General features: G+C 40.1%; 1 protein-coding gene across 2 annotated transcripts; it reads right to left on the bottom strand.

Moving 5' to 3' along the window:
• Positions 1 to 2,314: 2,314 nt before the first annotated feature.
• LOC103366735 (sodium- and chloride-dependent GABA transporter 2-like) lies at positions 2,315 to 18,978 on the bottom strand. 2 transcript variants are annotated; one of them, XM_008294550.1, is made up of 15 exons: positions 18,925 to 18,978; positions 14,350 to 14,559; positions 13,234 to 13,368; positions 12,153 to 12,293; positions 11,186 to 11,267; positions 10,736 to 10,868; positions 10,211 to 10,345; positions 7,855 to 7,958; positions 7,550 to 7,674; positions 6,511 to 6,623; positions 6,167 to 6,304; positions 5,510 to 5,612; positions 5,093 to 5,193; positions 4,608 to 4,778; positions 2,315 to 3,635 (listed from the first exon to the last, which is right to left on the bottom strand). In XM_008294550.1, the coding sequence occupies exons 1-15, from the start codon at positions 18,929 to 18,931 to the stop codon at positions 3,471 to 3,473; spliced, it is 1,863 nt and encodes a 620-aa protein (XP_008292772.1). In that variant the 5' UTR covers positions 18,932 to 18,978; the 3' UTR covers positions 2,315 to 3,470. The 2 variants fall into 2 exon arrangements, with proteins under 2 accessions (XP_008292772.1, XP_008292773.1); XM_008294551.1 differs by lacking the exon at positions 18,925 to 18,978 and adding an exon at positions 17,980 to 18,007.
• Between the last annotated feature and the right edge of the window lie 1,398 nt (positions 18,979 to 20,376).

Genomic DNA, 20,376 nt, shown 5'->3' on the forward strand with positions numbered 1-20,376 from the left:
CGTTGGTGTGGGTCTTGTAGATGGCTGGGGTGGCCAGGTGACAGTGGAGTGAGTGAATGGCATGAGTGTTAGTGGTTGTGAGCTGATAATCCAGGGGGCGACGGAAAAGACTTGGGTCTGACGCAGATTAGTTGTGGGGAGCACAAACATAGAGCGAGAACACAGGAAAACATCTTCAAAGAAGAAGAAACAGTCACTCAGAAGGAAACACGAGGGAAAAAAACCCAGGAGGTGGCTTGAAGTCACCACGTGGGTCAACACTCAGGCAAAGAGTGACTGATCACAGCTCCTTTTATCCACAGAGTGACGAGCCTGATGAATTGCAGGTGTGTAGAAAACACACCTGCAGGGAATGAGCCCAGCACAGCAGGAGTTCTCCAGGATGCCCTCTGGTGGACACCTGCAGGAGAACATCATCGCAGGCCAAAAACCCCATTCCCTGACAATTTGGCATAAAACAATCTAGACCAGTAGAGTTCACTGTATGGACACAGAGGTAACTTTACCCACTTCTTCAGAAAGTTTGTTCACCTAGAAGCTAACTAGCGATTATCATACTAATAAACAATAATTCAGTTGTTACAACTATGCTGGTGGCTGTAATATTATCCCAGCAACATTCAGAAGAAGTATGTAGTTAACGTGCTATGTAGGTGCATCTTAATTCAATGAAAAGATAACAAAGTTCTGACCTGTTAGCACCAGTTAGCATGTAGCTACTCGACAATGTCATCAAACGGTGGGTTCATGTTGCCAACATGTCCTCAGTTGACATCAGTGAAACTATGAAACCCTGTTTATTTGAAAAATAACCATTAAACGATATTACCAGCATGGAAATGTTAACGTTACTTACCTGAGTGTGGCGCCACACCCTCCAAGACCTTCTAAGACCGCCTGCAGACTGAGACTGTCACTCTGTAGAGCTGAATTTTTCACTGCAGAACTTTACACTGACTTTTAACTCTACCTTTAGAGTCGGTTTACTCTTCATAGAGTTGTAAATAAACTATCTAGGTTAAAATAGGTTGACTCTGACATATTGACACTCTTGTTTTTTACTGAGTACATACGTCATTAGCACATTTCCGTATCTCTCTTGTATATTCTTGTACATTTTGTTGACTTTTCTTTCGACATCATATTTTCTATATTTTTTATGTTATTTTATTTATACCCCACCCTAATATTCTGTGTTGTCTTTTTTGCTTTTGTTGACCCCCTTTGTTGAATATTCATGCTGCTGTAACAACTGAGTTTCCCTCTGGGGATTAATAAAGTCACTCTAAGTCTATTTCAACAAAATAATGTCAATAAATTCTGTAAAATAAGTGACTACACAAGTACTCACCCCCTCAATTTAACGCAGGTGCAGCCAGTTGGAGCCAGAAGTCACACAGTTAGTGAAATGGAGATCATGTGAGTGAAGTGAATGTGTCTTATGGAGCGCCAAATCTGTCATAATTAAAAATAAATGAATAAATAAGGAAATAAGCAATTAAAAATATGCGATTTTTTTTACATTTTCCTTTCATTTATCTATTTATTCATCGATTTTTATTTAAAAACAAAGTAGGTAAAAAAAAAAAATCAATGAATAAATGGATAAATGAAAGGAAAATGCTCATTTATTCATTTATTTTTAATTATGACAGGTTTGGCCCTCCATATGCGTCTCAGGTGATTGTAGTTGAAGACAACTGTATGTAAGAAGGTCCAGTCACTAGTGAATCAGTACTCCTGGATGTGACTACACCACAAGGACAAAAGAAAACTCCAAGCTACTCTGTAAAAAGTATATGATTATATCCTAAATGAGGAAGAATTTTGCTAGATTTTAGATTTTTTTTTTATTGATCAAGATAAACACAAGGATTCATTTAAGATCATGCATGTACTGAATAATATATGTGTATATATGAACAGAATGGGGTTGCAGGGTGGCACAGTTGGTAGCACTGTTGCCCCACAGCAAGAAGGTTGCCGGTTCGCGCCCTGGTGGGGGCACCGGAATCTTTCTGCGTGGAGTTTGCATGTTCTCCCCGTGCAGCGTGGGTTCCCTCCGGATTCTCCGGCTTCGTCCAGAAACATGTTGAGGTTAATTGATGATTCTAAATTGTCCGTAGGTGTGAGTGTGCTTGGTTGTCTGTCTCTAAGTGTGGCCCTGTGATAGACTGGCGACCTGTCCAGGGTGTCCCCTGCCTTCGCCCTAAGTCAGCGGGGATAGGCTCCAGCCCCCCCCGCGACCCTGGTGAGGATTAAGCGGTGTATAGATAATGGATGGATGGATGTACAGAATATAAACCAATAGAAATGCATGTTTCAAATGAAGGTATCTTTATTCAGTCATAAAAAAAAATGTTTTAGAGTATAAAAGTTACACATCTAAAAGTGTTCTTTATAAGTAATCAATGATCATATATTCATTCCGACATCTAAAGAAACACAGGATGAAGTTTCTTACAGCAAAGACAAGAGAAAAAAAAAAGATGGCAAGTGAAATGTTCTTTTTGGAATGAAACCCTTCAACCAGCCCCCCTAGCTTATAGTATCTAAGTGGCACAACCGTCTTCTTCAGGCACTTAACATTTTTATTTTAATACAGTACAGTGCATTAGAGATAAGGCAAACCCAACTAGATTAAAATCATGTCAATATCAAAAGACTGAAAAAAGGGTAAAATATCCATGTGACTCTGCAAAGCCCAATGAAGGAGACAGAAAACATTTAATCAGTTGCCACAATCATATTATTTTGAAAGAAACAAGAAACAGTGAAGTTTAAATAAGCTGATTTGAGGTCACTTCAGCTCAGTGTAAATTTAACATCCGTTTCTTGCATTCTTAAGCACTGGCAGTTAGTATATTTTTGTAAGAATGTACTTATTAGAATGTTTTACATCCTGAGATGATAGCTCTCTACTGTATGGTAAAAACAATGCTGTCAGCATGATAGAACTGAGTACACATTATAGATGTACTCTGTTTATATATTAGAAAATGATTTTAAAAGAAATAGACTTTATTAACTTTTACGATCTGTGCACTCATGTTCCTCCCTCTGCGTTCCATCTGTTGCAGACAGCTGTTAAAATCAAGAAATGAACTGTAATGTCATGTCAGACTAACTGAACATTAGAGATGTCCATAACAGAAGAAAATGCTTCCTTAGAAAGCAGACATGATCAAATGTAAAAAAAAAAATCTTAGCCACTGTGTAACAACAGTTGTCACATTTTCAAATGTACATGCTACTCTGCCACTGGCAAATGAGATGTTATCCAATGTCCTAAAAAAAGGATGAAACTCTTTAAGTACGAATGCTGTTGCCGTCATACGGTACGTTGAAGGCACCTTAAAAAAAAGGAGAAAGCTCCAGCAGCAAGAAGGCAATTGCAGGTGAGTCTGCATCTGCACCTGTTTCACCACCTTGTCAGGTGAGGTATTGTAGAGAGAGCTGTCCTCAAGTCTCTAGCAGTTAGATTCCTTTTCATCCACTGGGAAGTAGCCATCCTTAGTGGCAGGTGCTTTCTGATGGAGGCTGTCACCGTCTGCTGCAAAGATGGCCAGCAGCCTCTCCTGCTCCTGCTTGGTCTTCGGTAAGTCAGTGGAAGGAGTGGTCAAGAGAATAAGGCGCTGTGAATGAAACATTTATAAGAAAAATTATGGAAAACCTGTGATGCTGTTTTGCTATTTATTTTCAAACCAAAAATAACACACAGGACCTGTCCTCATTGGAATTTGTCTAATTAGGACTGTTGTCAACTGGAGATTATTCAAGATGTGTATTGAAATACATGACTGTAGAGATACAGATGGAGAAACAGGGACGAGAGACAGTGTATGACTGGCAACAGTGGTAAAATCAAACCAGAACGTCTAAACAACGTTTAAACAATTTTAGATATCTGCAACATTTCTCATTAAAAATCAGTGAACAACAACTTACAAATTAATAAAATTAATTTGATTTTTGACCATTTGTGGTCAATGCAGTATGCTGTAACATACAACACTGGCACACTAAAAAAAAAAAGAAGAAAAAAGATGATACAGATCAGGATTTTTGGACGAGACACCAAAACAATGAGCTCAAAGTTGTTAAAACTCTTTCAAAATAAAGCTGAGGGGACCTGCTGACTCTGATGTCTACTCTGTGTAGGTCCATCACTGCAACCTCTCCATTAACACGTAGTTAAGCGGTTGATTGTTCAAGCCTATTCAGGACTTTCATGTTGCTACACGTAGAAGGTCTTTCAGGGTCAATTGGACCCCAAGAAAGAATATGTGCAAAATATTTGTTGGTATTCATTATAAACTTTTCTACTATGTTGAATACATTTCTGATAAGTTGATGTATTGTTGGTGCCAAATGCATAACAAATGTCCCTCTTTTTATATTTAAAAAAACAAAACAAAACAAACAAAAAAAACAATACCTGTCACCTAAACCAAATGGCCTGGGGTCCAAAAGACCCCAAAAGTCCTGAAAAGGGTTAACACACACAGAAACTAATCAGAGAACTTTGACACGAACATTTCTCATCTTCTGATATGACATTTATTTACATTTGCATGTAAAAAGTGAAGGTACGTTTTTAGACTTACTTCTCTGATTGTTCCTGGGGTGTAGTACAGTTTCGCTGCCACCCAGAGAGGGATACAAAGCATGGAGGACAGAGCCAGGATCCAGCCGATCCCATTCCCCCACCATGGGTACACATATTCATTGTTGTACTTCAGAGGTGAGTATTTAATCAATGCAAAGGCGAAGGTACTCTGATAAAGAGACAAAGGATATTGTATGTTAGTGTACGGATGCATGTTGATGATGCTGCTTTCCTAACATTTGAAATACTAGTAAATACTCCAACTAAAAAGGTTTTAGTTTTACTTAACCTTAATTCCTTTTGTATTGTTTAAGATACAGAAAAAGAAAGCTTTATACAATCATCTGTGGTTGTTTGTAAATTGAAATGTATTTTTAATGTTGGACAGTAGAGGGAGCTCGTCTTACGGAAGAGATTTCTGCAAGCATGCATATACATTTTTTATTTTTAAAAAAAAAGAAAGAAAGAAATGTAAAAACCCACGAAGCATGTTGCAGGGGTGAAGAAAAGCCAGCAGTATTTGATGACAGGGCTGGGGCGATATCCAATCATATCCTCTACGTTGTCATAGAAACGATCTGCACCTGTGATCAGAGAGACGATAGTGGAGACTTCCATCAGCATCTAACGATCACCTGTGTCAAGATTCACCCTGTTTGAACAGCAGAGATCTAAAGAAAAATGACCTTAATAATCCTCACCAAAGAAACAAATCACAGCTGGGTGCCTAAATGACTTTATTTTGATATTTAGCTCAACTAGTTGGATTTCCGATAATATTGCGTGGTCCATCTGAACTTTAACAGAAACCTTAAAATGAAGATAGTTGGCTGTTGAAGTGGCTGTATGAGCAGTGAGAATAAAGCCATTTAGAAAGGCCTCATAGTCAGATGAACTCACCATAAATCCAGGCAATGCACACTGTCTCAAATACAGCCACAAAAAGCAGGCACATCCCACTGGCTGCGTAGTAGTCAAAGAGCTGGAAGACGTACATGCCTCCCTGTGGGCAAACACAGGTATGAGTTCACAATTATTTACAGCAGGAAAAACAGCTTCAAGAGAACATACATACTGTCAAACTGAGAAGCTGCATTGTTTTCCAGCCACCTAACCATCTGAAAAGTACAAAGCGCTACACTGCAAATAATTCGTTGAAAAAGGTTTTTCACAGTCGGCTGTGTCCGAATAGGATTTGTGCCAAGTGACTGGACATGAAGGAATTTTAGGGGAATCTGCTGTTTGTATGGACAGAAGGCTGCTTAGGGGGGAAGCTATAGTAAGACTGAATCAGTGCAGTTTCACTTTAAATGAGTTTGGCAGACTGCTTGTCGTCAGCCTGGTTAAAATATTCCACACGAGAACGTCTTCGCTTAAAATTTGCCCTCAAGCCATCATTGCAGTTTCACATTTATGAGTCATTTCTCCTCGTTAATGCTGGGAACTGGTAATGTGTTTGTTCAACATTACATTGTAATGGAGGTTTTGGAATGGATTACGATGTACTTACTGCGTAATCTTATTCTGTGTAAATGAAGTGAGGTCCCTGAGACTAACCTCTGTCAGCATGATGAGCCCCATGAGGAAGGATACCACAGCTACAGCCAGGATAAAGAGCTCCCTGCGGTTCTTGCGGCGGAAGGTGGAGGGATACATGTCCACCATGGCTGTCACCAGGCTCTCCACACACACAAACTAACCAGGACGGACACAAGAAGAAAATAGATGTCAGTATATGTTTGTGTTTAGATGACTGATTTAAAAAAATGGAACACAAGAAACAAACAACAAGAAAAATGATCAGAATTATGCTCATTCTTGCAGTAATCATATCATGGCTGCTGATATTGTTGGAAATATGTCTATATGACTACTGTTGGAATCATCTGGGCTCATCTCACCTGACTGTCCAGTCCCAGGAAGACGATCATAATAAAGAAGCAGCAGGCCCACAGAGGGGAAAAAGGCATCATGGTCACAGCACGGGGATAGGCTATGAAAGCCAAGCCTGGACCTGAGAATACACAGAGATACAATTAAAGTTAAAATTTTTGCTCTTTCTTTTGAATCTTTCAGATATTTTGATAATTTCTTGAAAAGTTCACATTCTGCTGGTTGTAACCAGTGCATTAGTTCATAAATACCGTTATATTTCAATCAAAAGAAGTGTTAAAAAGTGTCAGAGTCAGAGTTGATTAATCCCCTTAAGACTTACCTCTGTATAACAAAATTACATATTTAGACTTTTAAAAAAAAAAAGAAAATAACCCCTTCCTTCTTTAAAATGCCTTAAATTGAGCTCTATATCATTGCTTTTGCTAAAATGTGTAGATCTATGAGCTCCCTGCCGCTCTCTTTACTCATCCCTCCCCACTTGCTGCAGCTCAAACACACCAGCTCACCTAAGACTCTGTTCAAACACTGTAAAACTGCTGTACTCTACTGATATCAAGGTAACTCAGCCATATATGTTTGAACCAGAGGGGGATCTTGTGATTATAATGTTGATATTAATAGCTGGCTGACATTATCAAATAGTTGGTATGTGGTAGGTTTGTCATTCCTCTTGCTCATACTGCCACATCTTCTGTCCTCCTCCCATTCCCCCTGACCTGTGCATGAGCATGCATGAGCAAAAACGTGCAGAGGACACGCTGCAATAGTGTTATGCGGATTAGACTGAGGCATTTTGTTTCCCATTTATAGAGCCAGACTGTGCGAGCGTCGAATTTTTTTCCAGCGTACACACAGAGCAGACAGCTACTGAACCGTGAGGAGATATTTGCTGAATTTGGCAAAAAATGTTTTGGATTAGAACCGCTGACTCTACCTTTAAGTACACTGGCCGGTATAGAAGCCCTTTTGCACATATTGTATGTATCATCCACAAAGATAATGCAGTGGCTTGTTTTCATAAACAACAAAAGAAAAAGTACAAACCAGATTCAGCTACTTCTGAGATGGGCACATTTTGTTCATAAGACATGAAGCCCAGGATGGAGAAGATGGCAAAACCTGCAATAAAACTGGTCCCACTGTTTAGGAAACAGAGGGACAGACAATCCCTGGAAACAACACAGACAGGGGGCATGATTATTAGGATATGGTAAAAGGTTGAGAACAGCATCCATTATTATCTAGACTACAGATTAGATTCACTAATTAGGGAATATAATGATGACTATTGTGAACAGAGAGGTAGTGTTATGCAGGGGATCCTAATGTCAATTCATCTCAGTCCTCACTTGTAGCAGTTGTTGTTGTATTTGTTGTAGCTCCCCAGAGCGGTGAGGCAGCCCAAGCAGATGGCATAAGAGAAGAAGATCTGAGTTCCAGCATCCATCCATACCTTAGGAAGTAACAGAACCAAAACAGTCAAAGTGAAGAAACACATATAAAAGGATTCAAGCTCAGATAAAAACTTAAAAATGTATCTTTTGAGGAAATACTGTACATGTATTCATACAGAGTGGTCCCATCCCGCAACCATAACATCCACAGTTACAAGCTTACTACATAAAGGAGCTGTTTGGGTATTCTAAACTATATCAGCTCTTGCAGACAGAATAATTAAGGAAGGGAGTTCAAACACAACCATCAGCTGGTCACGATAGTAAATGCATAGTGTAATCATGTGCATTATTTTGGTGTGCATGACAACAACACTGATGTTTCATCCTACCAAGCTTTCTAACAAGGCATATCTCACCAGCAAATAAACACCACTAAACTGCCCTCCACCCCGGCAAAACCGTCCACTACGAGCTTGATTTAACACAGTCATGCCACAGTCGTCATATCAACAAACACAGTGTATCTATCATGGTCCCAAATCTCCTGACCCCACAGCTCAGCTTCCCACCCCGACCACCCTGACATCAGCCCCCTCCCCGGAAAAGCTGATTATCCATCTCCACCTCTAAGGCGTAAAGTGCAGCGCTCTCTGAATACTCGCTCACACTTCAAAATTCAAATTAGGTTTCTCTTTCTTCTTGCAGTTCTGGTAAAGTGCTCCCAGAGCACTGGGGCATGTTTTAGATAGCTGGCAGCCAGGACTGAGGATCTGATTGACAAGGGGTCCAACAACAGCACAAGCTCTGGACACAACATTACACAAAGACAGGTATTCCCAAGGCATCAACTCAACCGGCCTAGCTTGTCTTGGCCTGCACACTCGGGGCTTGCATTCATCCCCTGAGCCCTGGGAGAGAATGAAGGGAAGGAGGCTCTTTGAGATTTTCATGCTGGTTGCAATCTAACAACGAGGAAAGAGGAAATTGTAAAAAAGTCTCTGTGACCACTACTATTTCCATTCCAGTCTCTTCTGTTTAAAACTGCTTAAAGCAACATGTTATGTTTGTGCAGAAGCAGGAAGTAATGTGACAGTATTCATGTCCTACAATGGCCTACAATGCTGGATTTCTTTATTTCTTTTCTTTATTTTTTTTGCTTGTTTGGACACTGAAGCGTCGAGTTGAGAACACCATACTGACATTATTATTACCACTTAACTTCCTGTGGTAACATGTATGTTTACCCATCTAGCAGATGTGGAGCAACATTCACTATTTTGGTCTCTACTAACAACTAGTTGTTTTTTTAGCTCTTTAAATGCTTCACCGGTGAGTCCTCGGTTGTGTCTGTCTGATGTTTGATGCTGAGCGGATACAGTAGGATACAGTGGGATTTTAGAGCTTAGTGGTCATAGTGCAGTGGATTGACTACAGTGTAACTAATGCACAGTGTCACCAGTGACACCATCAGGGCAGTAAGAGTAAACAACAGTGAGGCTGCAGGCCGAAAACAAACCACAGTCTTTCTCTAACTAACTTTTAAACTAAACTTAACCACACTTCTGACAAAGAGGCCACAGATCAGACACACTCTGGCTGGTAATTCATTGACAGTGTATCTTTTCTGAGCAATCACCTTCAAACAAACTGCATTACAACACTTTCAAGAATACTAGCTGATCAAAAGTTGTGAAATACGCAGTTTTAGTTCCAGAAGGGAAAACAGTAAAAAGTTTTATTACTCAAAACTGCCAACATTATACTAAACCAACAGCAATTGAGCAAGTTTATAGCTACGTTCTCCACATAGTCATACTCACTTTTTCTCTATTTGTTATTATAGATCTCACTGCTGCCAGTGTCCAATTTTTGATGGGTATGAAGATAACAGCGTAGTCATTATGTGATATGTGATCGCCTTATTTCTTGTACACAGACCAGCCAACCCTCCTCTCCCCCAAAAAAACAACCATTGTGCTAAGCTGGCAGATTGTATCAGTTAATTTCTTTGACAAACAAAAACTTTAGTGAGTCGAGAAGGACAGATTGGTTTGACCTGAAGTGCTTTAGGTGACTCAGAGTTCTTAAAAAATACATTTCACAGTATGGAGCATATCATCATGAATGTATCTCAAAGCAGCACTGTTCTAGTTTGAACCTATTTGTCCGTATTAAGGCGTCAAAGAATTTCTTAAAGCATTAAAAGGCTGGTAAACAGAAATCAATTAATTTTTTTAAGGTTGTATCTGCATGAAAATTTGCATTTCTGTTCAGCAGAACTGTACATGTAAGAGCATTTTAAACCTACTTGTGGGTCAGATAGTCGTCCCAAATCAGGGTAAAGGTAGAAGTGGATTCCCCTGGAGGCTCCCGGCAGGGTCACTCCTCTGACCAGTAGGATCAGTAGCATCACATAAGGGAAGGTGGCTGTGAAGTAAACCACCTGCGGGGAAATAAAACATCACTTCATCACCTGGTATACGTGTTTTATGAAAATGCCTTAGAAATTCTAAGGTGTGACTTCTTTGGTGTGGTGAACTGCTGACTGTTTTACAAAGCTGTGCACACATTCACATTTATTTAACATCTTAAAATCTTTAGTTGTACTTAGCACTCTACATTTTCGTTTGACGAGGGTTTTAAGTTTTGCAGATGTCGATCGCTGTCAGTTCAGCAAGCACAGATTTAGTTACTCTCTAAAAAAATCAAACTACAGAGGTCTACTGAGCAGAGCAAACTAGCTTAAGAGACTTTGTATGTTATGCAGCACATTATAATTGATATTCATATTCTGTTCTAACAATGAATGTTTCTCCAAGAAGTATGGTTTCACCTTGCCGGTGGATTTGACTCCCTTCCAGATGCAGAAGTAGCAGATGACCCATGCAACGGCTAGACAGATTACCAGATCCCAGTTCAGAGAGCCAATGTGGTGAATACCTGAGGAAATTCTCAGTACTCTGTGTCTAAATTACAAACACATGCACAGGACAACCATCAGAAATGTTTTACCTCATCTTAGTAATCATTATATGCCACATTCAGTGCATTTTTCTCCAAAATAGCATTTTCTAAATAATCTCAGGAGCTAAGAAGCCAAGGGTTAACTTTTGAATAAGTTGTAAAAGTTGTAGTCCAACGGTAGTACATTTATAAAACAGGCAAAAAAACAATCTGGTATATTGTAGGAGTTTGAATGGAGTCACTTATTAAGATGGATATTTGTTGGATTTGTGCGCATGAAAGGCCATCTGAGGACACGGCCAAACAAAAAGGCACTTACTCCCAGAACTCAATGACAGGAGAGGTGGCATTCTCATGGTGATTGATGGAGCTATTCCCCCTCTGAAATGCCATACAGGAATCTTGAATGAAGGATAGACAAAAGGACATTCAATCCAGTGAAGAAATCCAAGCTTTCTCTGAGGTTTCCAAGTTACATGCAGGAAAGAGAAACAATGCCACCACTGAGGCCGAGGAGTGAAACGGTGCAGGAGCAGTCGCTCCTTTAAGCTAAAACCTAACTATAATTCAATGAAGTGATGACAGGGAACACCTCATTTTGAGGTTGTATTTCTTGTGCTGTGAGCATGCAGGCTACAGGCTAATGTAGCGATGATGCTAACAGGTTGATATTTAGCAGGTATGAAGATGATTTTTTAAAGATTTTACTAAATGTCAACCTCGTGGGGGCACTAGAGGAAAACACAGTGGATTGTCCAAGTATTACAGATTCATATTCTGTGACTTAACAAAATTTCATGTCAGTCAATCAATAGAGAAAAAATTAAATAAAGATATTTCATTGATGCTGCCATCTGTGTGTGACGGAAAATGTTCGACCTTGGTGTGCCAGTTAAATTGGGCACCTGAAACATTTGATTTATTTGGCATTTTTAATATTTAGAATCGTTTTCATCACTCAGTACTACAATAGAGTTGTGTGATTGATGCCAAATTCATTCTGAAGCATGACAATGACCCTAGAAACCCCAGTAGACAGTGTGGCCTCCAGACACCTGATGTCAACATCATAGAGTGTGGGATTACTTGAAGAGACAGAACACACTTAGACAACCTAGATCCATTGAGAAGGTGTGCTAGTTGAATACACTATACACTTTCAACAAATTTCACACTAAATATTGATCCGATTTAGTTTTGTAATGTCATTTTCACTTTACTTTTAGTGCCTAAACATTTGCACAGTACTGACCACTAGCAGAACGGCAAGGATTCTGGCGTCTTACGTGTGTTCCAGCTATTGTTGCAGGACGCCCAGGGCAGATCCCAGGTGAAGGAGTTGGACAGAAAGAAGATGGCCCATGCTAACACGACGATGTAGTAGATGTTCAGCAGAGCGACAATCACTTGGGTGGCATAACCGATTCCTGGAACAGAAAAGTGTATAACACTGAGCAGTAAAACACCACTATAATGTCCCTCGCAGTCACCTGGAGCTTAGGAACAGTACCATGTTGCATTTTATTTTGAGTATGTGTGACTACATTTGTGATTGAGTTCCACAGAGTTTTGATATGACCATGCATTTTGTACTGTGGAACTCTTCCTGCAGGTGATTGCTGATCACATCATGCCTCCAAAGCAGCTTGGACGACATTAGACGATCACACCTGGAGTTGTTTTGTGTCTCTTTTTACTAGTTTTCAACAGCAGCCTGAGAGGACCACAAATTAGATTTTACTTGCGAAATGCTTTTAGCTTCACATTGGAAGCCATCACTGTCGTGTATCTCAAGTGATTCACAGAAATAAAAATGTCATTGTTCCAACGCATAATTGCAGCCCTGACTCAACTCTTCGCCAGCTGTCATCCTCTGCAGGTTATGATTATGGCTGATTATAGACTTATTAGAAGGCAGCTGGCGGCTAAAAGCCTTCCAGAAATGTGACGTTAGCCGGTGCTGGTTGCTTTCCAGCCATTACAACACTGTGCATCACCCTCCTACATCTGCACTGCATTCATACAGGACTGACATATGCACAGAGACACACACAGAGTCACAATTATACTGCAAAAACAGTGTACGTATCGTACCGAAAAGAACACGTGCACATAAAGACATTGCACAGACATCCAGTTTAAATCCATATTGAGGTGGTATGCTTGTCTTTCCATACTGTGATTTATTAGATCATAACGTATTCATATTTAAAACATAATGAAGATTGATCGCGCATTTTAACTTTTACAAAGACGTCTTACACACACACACACACACACATATCTTAATTCTGTGTATAAAAGTTATTTTATGAGTCATTTAAGGTGCCTTAGAATTCACTGAATTATCTTTCTAAGGAAATTTACCTTCAAACAGTGGACAGATTTTCCTCCAGCAAGTGATGCCTCCCTCACTGGTGTACTGACCCAGAGCCGTCTCCAGGAAGAAGACGGGGATCCCACAAGCAAACAGGAAGATTAGATATGGTATAAAAAAGGCACCTGTAAAAGTACAGATTGAGGAAACTGTTAACAAAAATGCTGTCAACATGCCCCCAAGTAATGTAGCAAAATCAAGAGTGTTGCTAGTCCTGACATATATATCCTGTATATACTTCATGATATTTATGGAAACATTTCCAGAAAGTAAAGAATCTTGATGCTCAGCGACTTTTTGCTTGAAGCTATGACCTTGTTTCTTTTTTCTTTCAAAAGTAATTAAAATTAACAACTTTAATATAAATTCAAAACACTGGCCTGAGATCTTATTTTCTATCTGTTTCATTGGTTGTCAGTGATTTCTCATGCCTCAGACATTTTCTAACTTGCAGCATAGAAAAAAACCAACATCCATTACTACCACAACTAAAGGGAAGGGCAAGCTGTGAACAAAAGCCCTCGGGTCCCACTGGGCACATATCCACAATAGGGTTTGACTGATTATGGGCAATTATCTGATCCAGTATTCTGCTTTTTTTTTGTTTTAAATATTGTTTTTGTTAATACCCAGTTCCAGATTTAAAATAAACAATCATTTAATTTAAGAAAAAAAAAAAAAAGAGCACTACTTTGGCTCCGATGCAGCCATCTCTCTGGTCTTGAGCAATATTTTGTCCACAGCACTATCTGATTAATTACATGAGTAACAGCCTATCAACACTGAAGGATAAATGACAAAAGGTTCTCTGGTAATAAAAGATGTCAAACATAAAAAATCTAATCCATTTCAACACAAGATTTAAGCTGAAGTTCGTATTATTTTAAATTTTCTCAGGAAGATATTCATTTTTACTGCAGATGTATATTGCTTCTAAATCCGAGTTATCGGTCCACGCCTAATCCAGATCAAAACATTCTTTAACATATAAAATATCTGTTTCTGGTCACAGTATCTCCACCAGACCCTAACGCTGCACACGATGACTAAATGCATTTGTGTTAATCAGACACCAAGATAACAAACTAGAGATTTCCAGCACTCACCTCCCCCATTCTTATAGCAAAGGTAAGGGAAACGCCACACATTCCCCAGGCCAATAATTTCTCCAGCCACTGACAGAACAAACTCGATCTTGTTGCCCCACTGACCCCTGTCCGTCATCTTCTCCTCTGTACTCGGCACGATGTCCAGAGGCCTGCTGTGCCCATTGGAGGGTTCCACCTTGGACGTGTTCTCCATATCACCTGTGTGTCCTAAGAGTTACATTTGAAAGAGCAGAAGAGGGAAAACAAAAATTTGGAAGATGAAATGAAGCAACAGGCACATAGGGTGGCAAAGGTCACGGCAGGACTGCAGGAAGCAAGACAAAACAAGTCAGAAAGTAATAATCCTGAATTACTGTCTTGTTGTTTTCACACCTCTTCAGTGGAACAAAGTAATTCTGAGAGAAATTTTAAAAACTGACTATGGATACAAATTTCCATGACAGTTGTCAGTGTTTCTAGGATTACCATTCACCATGCCAGTTTTGGATAATTTGTACAGTTTGCTCACAAAGCCTCAAATGCATCCAGTAAGACAGGTCTAGGTCATTTAAAACGCAGCAGTCAGAGTCTTTATGCATTAATTTATAGCCAATCATATCATTCCAGTGCTCTTTATTCACCACATAACTTCTAATTTCACATTTCCTGCACATGCTATTTAATGTTCAGTGACGTTTTGAAATATCAGACACATTTAATTTAGATGCAATAAGATATGAAGATCAAATGCCTCGATTAGAGAAAAAAAAGGAATTTCAGCCGGCTGTCGAAGTGAATTCCCACTATGTATGTTATGTGCCAAACATGACTGTTTATGTTTACATCAGCAATCACGTATGTCACCTCTTTATTCCGTGGTGGATGAGGTCAGTAGTAATTGCTTAAAGTTATGTGATCATGAAGTTGGTCAGGCCCTCAAACAGACCCTGTTTTGGGGCCAGTGCTGCTGAAAGAATTTCTCTCTGTGGAGGAAACAGACAGCTCACTGACTGTGCTCACTCCTGTCAGATTGCATTACCAAGCTTCTCATCAGCCCTTCTGTTACCCCTTTTCCCTCTCTCCGGAACACATTGTGGTCACTGCTGCAGTCCAAATTCAAAACAAATTGATCATCAGTCTACAGGAAACATGCTCACACCAGTTCAGTTTCAAAACTACACCGACCTCTCTTCCCTTTCTCGGTTTTTCACACATCCACACAAACACATGTACATGTTGTGTGACCTGGTCTCACAGGACTAATGCAGCTGCCTTTTTTTTTCTAAATTTACTTCTGAGAAAAAGCACAAGGGATGGCAACCCCATTTAGTCCAAAGCTTGTGTGAAGCCACCTTTAGGAATGTGCTCCTACTGGCAAAGGGCAGAGGTTGAGTACAAGCGTGACTTTGTATGTGCTGCGCACATGGGGTTGGAGGTTGGACCCGTTTTAGGAGCCAAAAATCTCCAGTTCTAAAGCCAAATTGTGGCTGTGGTAAAAATAGAGCTCCTTGTTTTCATAAGGTACTTGGTGGGAATGAAGGCTTAGTGCAACAAAGGCAGGGTAGCCCCTCTCCTTGGAGCTGGCAAGTGAGAATCTGGTCTAGCAGCCAGATCGCTGTTCTCAGTGGCCCAAGTACCTCAACTTCCTCAAGACATTATTTTAAATAGGTGGTACTAAAAGTTAGAGTAACATATGCTGGCTGAAAATGGAGGTTTTCTCACACATAAAACATACCGGACAACAGACGAGCAGCACACTGTGAAAAAAAAAAAAACTAAGACTGGGAATGACCTCATCAAGGCACAGTGGAGCTTTATCCCGGGACACAGCGACGACACGGACTGTTTTTGAAACGTCTTGGATCAGCTGAGCTACTGACTGGCTGTAAGACTGACCTACTGAATGACTCGCTGATTGAGTGAAGGGTTGGCTAATGGATAGAACTTTAAAGGAATAGTTTGATGAATTCAGATGATATTTGTATGATAGGTGTGATGTGAAACTACAGCCAGACACGTTGCTGCCTCAGTTTTGCATAAAGAATGGAAACAGGAGGGATAAATTCAGCCTGGCTCTGTCCAAAGGTAGCAAAATGTACCTGTCTAGACTCTCTGTTTGGACTGCAGGAACTTGTAAGTAGTCAGCCATATGATTCACATAAAATTATGACAAGGAGTTAAAGTTTTGCACAGAATTTAAACAAACTATTGAACACAGCGAGATTAGTTGTTTTGCCTGTTTCCAGCACTTCTAATAAACAAAGCTAATCAAGCTGCTGTCTGGAGCTTCAGTATCAGAGTGGAACCAATCCTCCCAACAACGCTTTAAGCAATTTTTAAAATGTTAAACTATTCCTTTAATGACACTATCACCTTAGGGTGTGTTGCCACCTTTGGTGAACCTTTCCTGACCTCATGTCATGTAACTAAATTGGTTTATGCAGGCTCCTAAACACGACTTGGTGCATTCTCCTGTCAGCTTGGCCCTTTGGCCTGAAGCTCCAGTCCTGTGTTTCATTCCTCCCCGCCTGTCCTTGTGACTGATTGGACCACTGACGAGTCCTGTGCACCAATCAAGGTGTAGCAATCACTAAGCCAGGGTTGAAAAATGCACTTAATGTGTTATTTAATGTGTGCCTCTTGGTGTCCTTGTGTATGTAATGTAATTCTGTAACACTTGGTGTTCATGCGTTACCTTTTTTTTCTTTATTTTTTTTGCAACCACTTACCAGCCCATACTTGTAGTTCTCTGCAGTTTTATCCAAAGAGGTAATCGTTTGAATGCCTGAAGACTTTCCCACCACAGAAAGAATTAATTAGGACTGTTTCTGTTAGCTATAATATCCAAAACGGCTGGCTTTCTGCCCCCTCGCTGTACCCTATTAGAGCTGGGAGGTCTAGTACAAAAATGATCAGGTGTGTAACCTTATAGTCCATTTGAAATATGCATTTAATGTTTAATATACATGTGGAAATATGCTTATAATCACATAAGCTTAATATAATAATGGTAATTAATCAGAAGGCTGAAAATCATATTATGTAGATTCACGTGAAAAATGTCTTTACAACTTTGATCAAATTGTTTCGGAAGCCCCATTGCGCCAGTTCACCATGCAGCTCCTGCGCAGGATAAAGAATGTTATTGAAGTTCTATGGCAATTAGTTGCTCTCGAGATCAGATTGGTTTGTTTGCACTCTCTTACTTTAGAATAATTCAGTAAATGTAGTACTCACAGAAAACTTCTCCACCGCAGATGTAACAGGGTGAGTGACCTTTACATCAACTGTCAAGAAAAAATTCACTTAACCTTAAGCTCCATTTAGGTCCCCACCAACTCATGGACAAAATATCTGCACCTTGAGCTCCTAAATTCGTCCCCTGTGTTCACAAGCCTGTCTGTCACTTTGACTGTCTGCTGTGGGCAGCTGCAAACAATGCAAGCAAGAGTGAATCAAAGCAATAAAGTTTCAGGCCAAAACAAATAAGCTGAAAGACAAGCAGACTCTGCAGAGCTGATGGTGAAACGCAAGCAACCGAGATAAGAGTTTGCACTTTGATATTAAGGTGCAAGTGGAAAAAAGAAAAATACCAAGGGATAATCCAATAGATTAATCAGATATTAGTATGGTGCTTCTTATTCATACCATCAATATGCTATAGGAGCAAAAGCCTGAAGTTGGGAAGGAGTGATCTCACAGTCCTGTGGCTCGGCCTCTCGTGAACAAAGGCGAGAAGTGGGGCTCCGCTTCTGAACACGTGCAGGGTTACATATTCATAATGTGTTCATCGGTCCCACAGTTGAGTAATTGCAGGCTAATACATAACTGGAATAGTTACATAATCAGTGTTACACATGCACCTGCATTCTAAACATTTACAGATACAGCATGAGGTCTTTAATACTACTGACAGTAGACAATAGAAATAAGTTTTTGACTTTTGAATTAATTTTGTTACTTTTGAGGAAGTTTAATGATCTGCTTTCCAATTAATAATTTTGTACTGAGTGTTGTGTTTCAAATTGGGACCATTTTAAGCATCTTTGCAAAACAATATCAATGTTTGATTGTACATAGTGATGAAATGTGATAAAAACAATGCAAAATGAGTTACATGTGCTGATTTTGTTATATCCTGATTGAGAAGTAGCAGCATTTGTCTTGGATCAAAATCACATTTAGCCACATCTAATCTTCTTCCTGTGTACTGAACAGTAAGGCTATCAGCACAGAATAAACTGACCTGTGTAAAAGTTTGCTGAATACAGCATCAGAGTTATAAAAGCCTAATTTTGATTCACAGTAGTCCAGTCGTTGAGCTTGTGCACATTAGTTATGAGTAAAACAGCAGGTCTTTCCTGAGCAACATGAAGAAGCCTGCAAGGCTTATCTGCATTGTAGAGATTGTGAGAAAAATAATTATTTTAAGCAGCACCTTTCCCCTTAGCTCTTTTGCCAGTAATTAATTAGATACAATTTGAAGATGACTGTGAATATTTTCAGTCTTTCTCATAAAAAGCAGTAAATCCAATTGTCATCCATCTGAGCCTGAAGAAAAATATCACCTTATCACTAATCGAAGGCACTCACCTTTCATAATGTTGTGAAATGACAGTCTCCAGAAGAGAGTGTGGCATCAAATACGGGCCCGCTGCCGTTTCAGGTTTCACTATATACCAGGGAGGGGCGGAGATCTGAGAAACTGAAAACTTTGGTGCAGCCGACAGTGAGATTTCCCCTCTGCTTTGCCCCTCTCTGGAGACTCTCCACCCCCACCACCCACCACCCCCTTCATCCAATTCCATTCAGACACCCCCCACACACACAAACACACACACACACACACTCACTCCCCACAGCACACTAGAGGCCTGTGCTGTCTCAGCGTGGTGGGCTGATTGCGTAACCTTTTGACACACACATTCTCCCAGGGCCTGTCCAGACAGCGACAAGAAAGTCGGAGAGGCTGGACGGACTTAGGTGGACCTTCAGATGTGTGTGTCAAGGGCGCGCATTCGTTCATACGTGCAATGATCTGAAACATCACTGGGACTGGGCAGAAAAAGATTATTAGATACAAACATGCATCATCCACAAAGTGTGCAGCTTTGAATTATTTGTGCACAAGATTTCAGCGGTCTTTTCTGACTGATGGTAATTAAAACGTCAATCCTGCTTCATAAAGCCCCCTGCTCTAAACACACCCTTAATTCAGCCCCCCGGAAAAGAGTCTTTATTCCTCCGACCAGATTCCTTCCTCGAAGACCCAGAAGCCTATTCAGAACATTTTCCCACCACAGGGGTCCAGATTGGCCTGGTTCAAGGCGTTTGTTTTAGGGTCACAATCCAGAGGGTCTTTATGGAGGTGGGGATGGAGGGAGCAATGTGTTTCTGCTTTTCCTGTCTGAAATCTTTCAGGGGGAGATCTTTTTTTCTGTTAACTCCCCACCCCCACCTCACAACAAATTATAATTCAAGACATGGAGACATTAGCTTTTCTACAAAAATGAATCCGTCAGCATGACCACCACAGTTTTGTGGCAGTTTGAACTTTGATGTGCGACAAAGTGTTGGAGTTTAATTAACTTTTCTAAGTTAGTGGCCAAATACCATAAGTCACCAAAGCCTTGTTAACGTTTTAGTCACATGCTTTCACCAACAGAACCTTGTTAAATTGGAAATCTCCCTGCAGGTTTCAGTATGCACAGCTCCTTGTCACATATGAGATTTGACAACCCAATGAAAACGGAGTTCTACAAACATCTTCTTGCAAAATGCAGCTGGATCACACAGTTTGAGGACAGCAGAGGACACAAGGGGGACTCTAGCACACTGATTAATAGATTTAATTAATAAATAATTCATTAATGTCAGAGGACTAACATCTTATCAGCAACATAATAAAAGAACACCGATTGATTTTAAAGTTCAAGGATTAAAGGTGACAAAGTACAAGCATTAACATCTGGCAAGTGTGCCAACTTAGAGGAAATGTTACAAACTAAATCCAATCCAGTATGTCTATCTGCTAAACAAAGAGTT

The sequence above is a fragment of the Stegastes partitus genome, unplaced genomic scaffold (genome assembly GCF_000690725.1).
Source record: "Stegastes partitus isolate 25-593 unplaced genomic scaffold, Stegastes_partitus-1.0.2 Scaffold971, whole genome shotgun sequence".
NCBI lineage: Eukaryota > Metazoa > Chordata > Actinopteri > Pomacentridae > Stegastes > Stegastes partitus.

Bases quoted from the DNA above. Each gene is read 5' to 3' on its own strand.
- LOC103366735 (XM_008294550.1), bottom strand. The intron at 11,268-12,152 runs GTAAGACGCCAG...CCTTCATTCAAG, and splicing joins CAACAATAGCTGGAACACAC to ATTCCTGTATGGCATTTCAG. The intron at 5,613-6,166 runs GTTAGTCTCAGG...GTTTGCCCACAG, and splicing joins GGCTCATCATGCTGACAGAG to GGAGGCATGTACGTCTTCCA.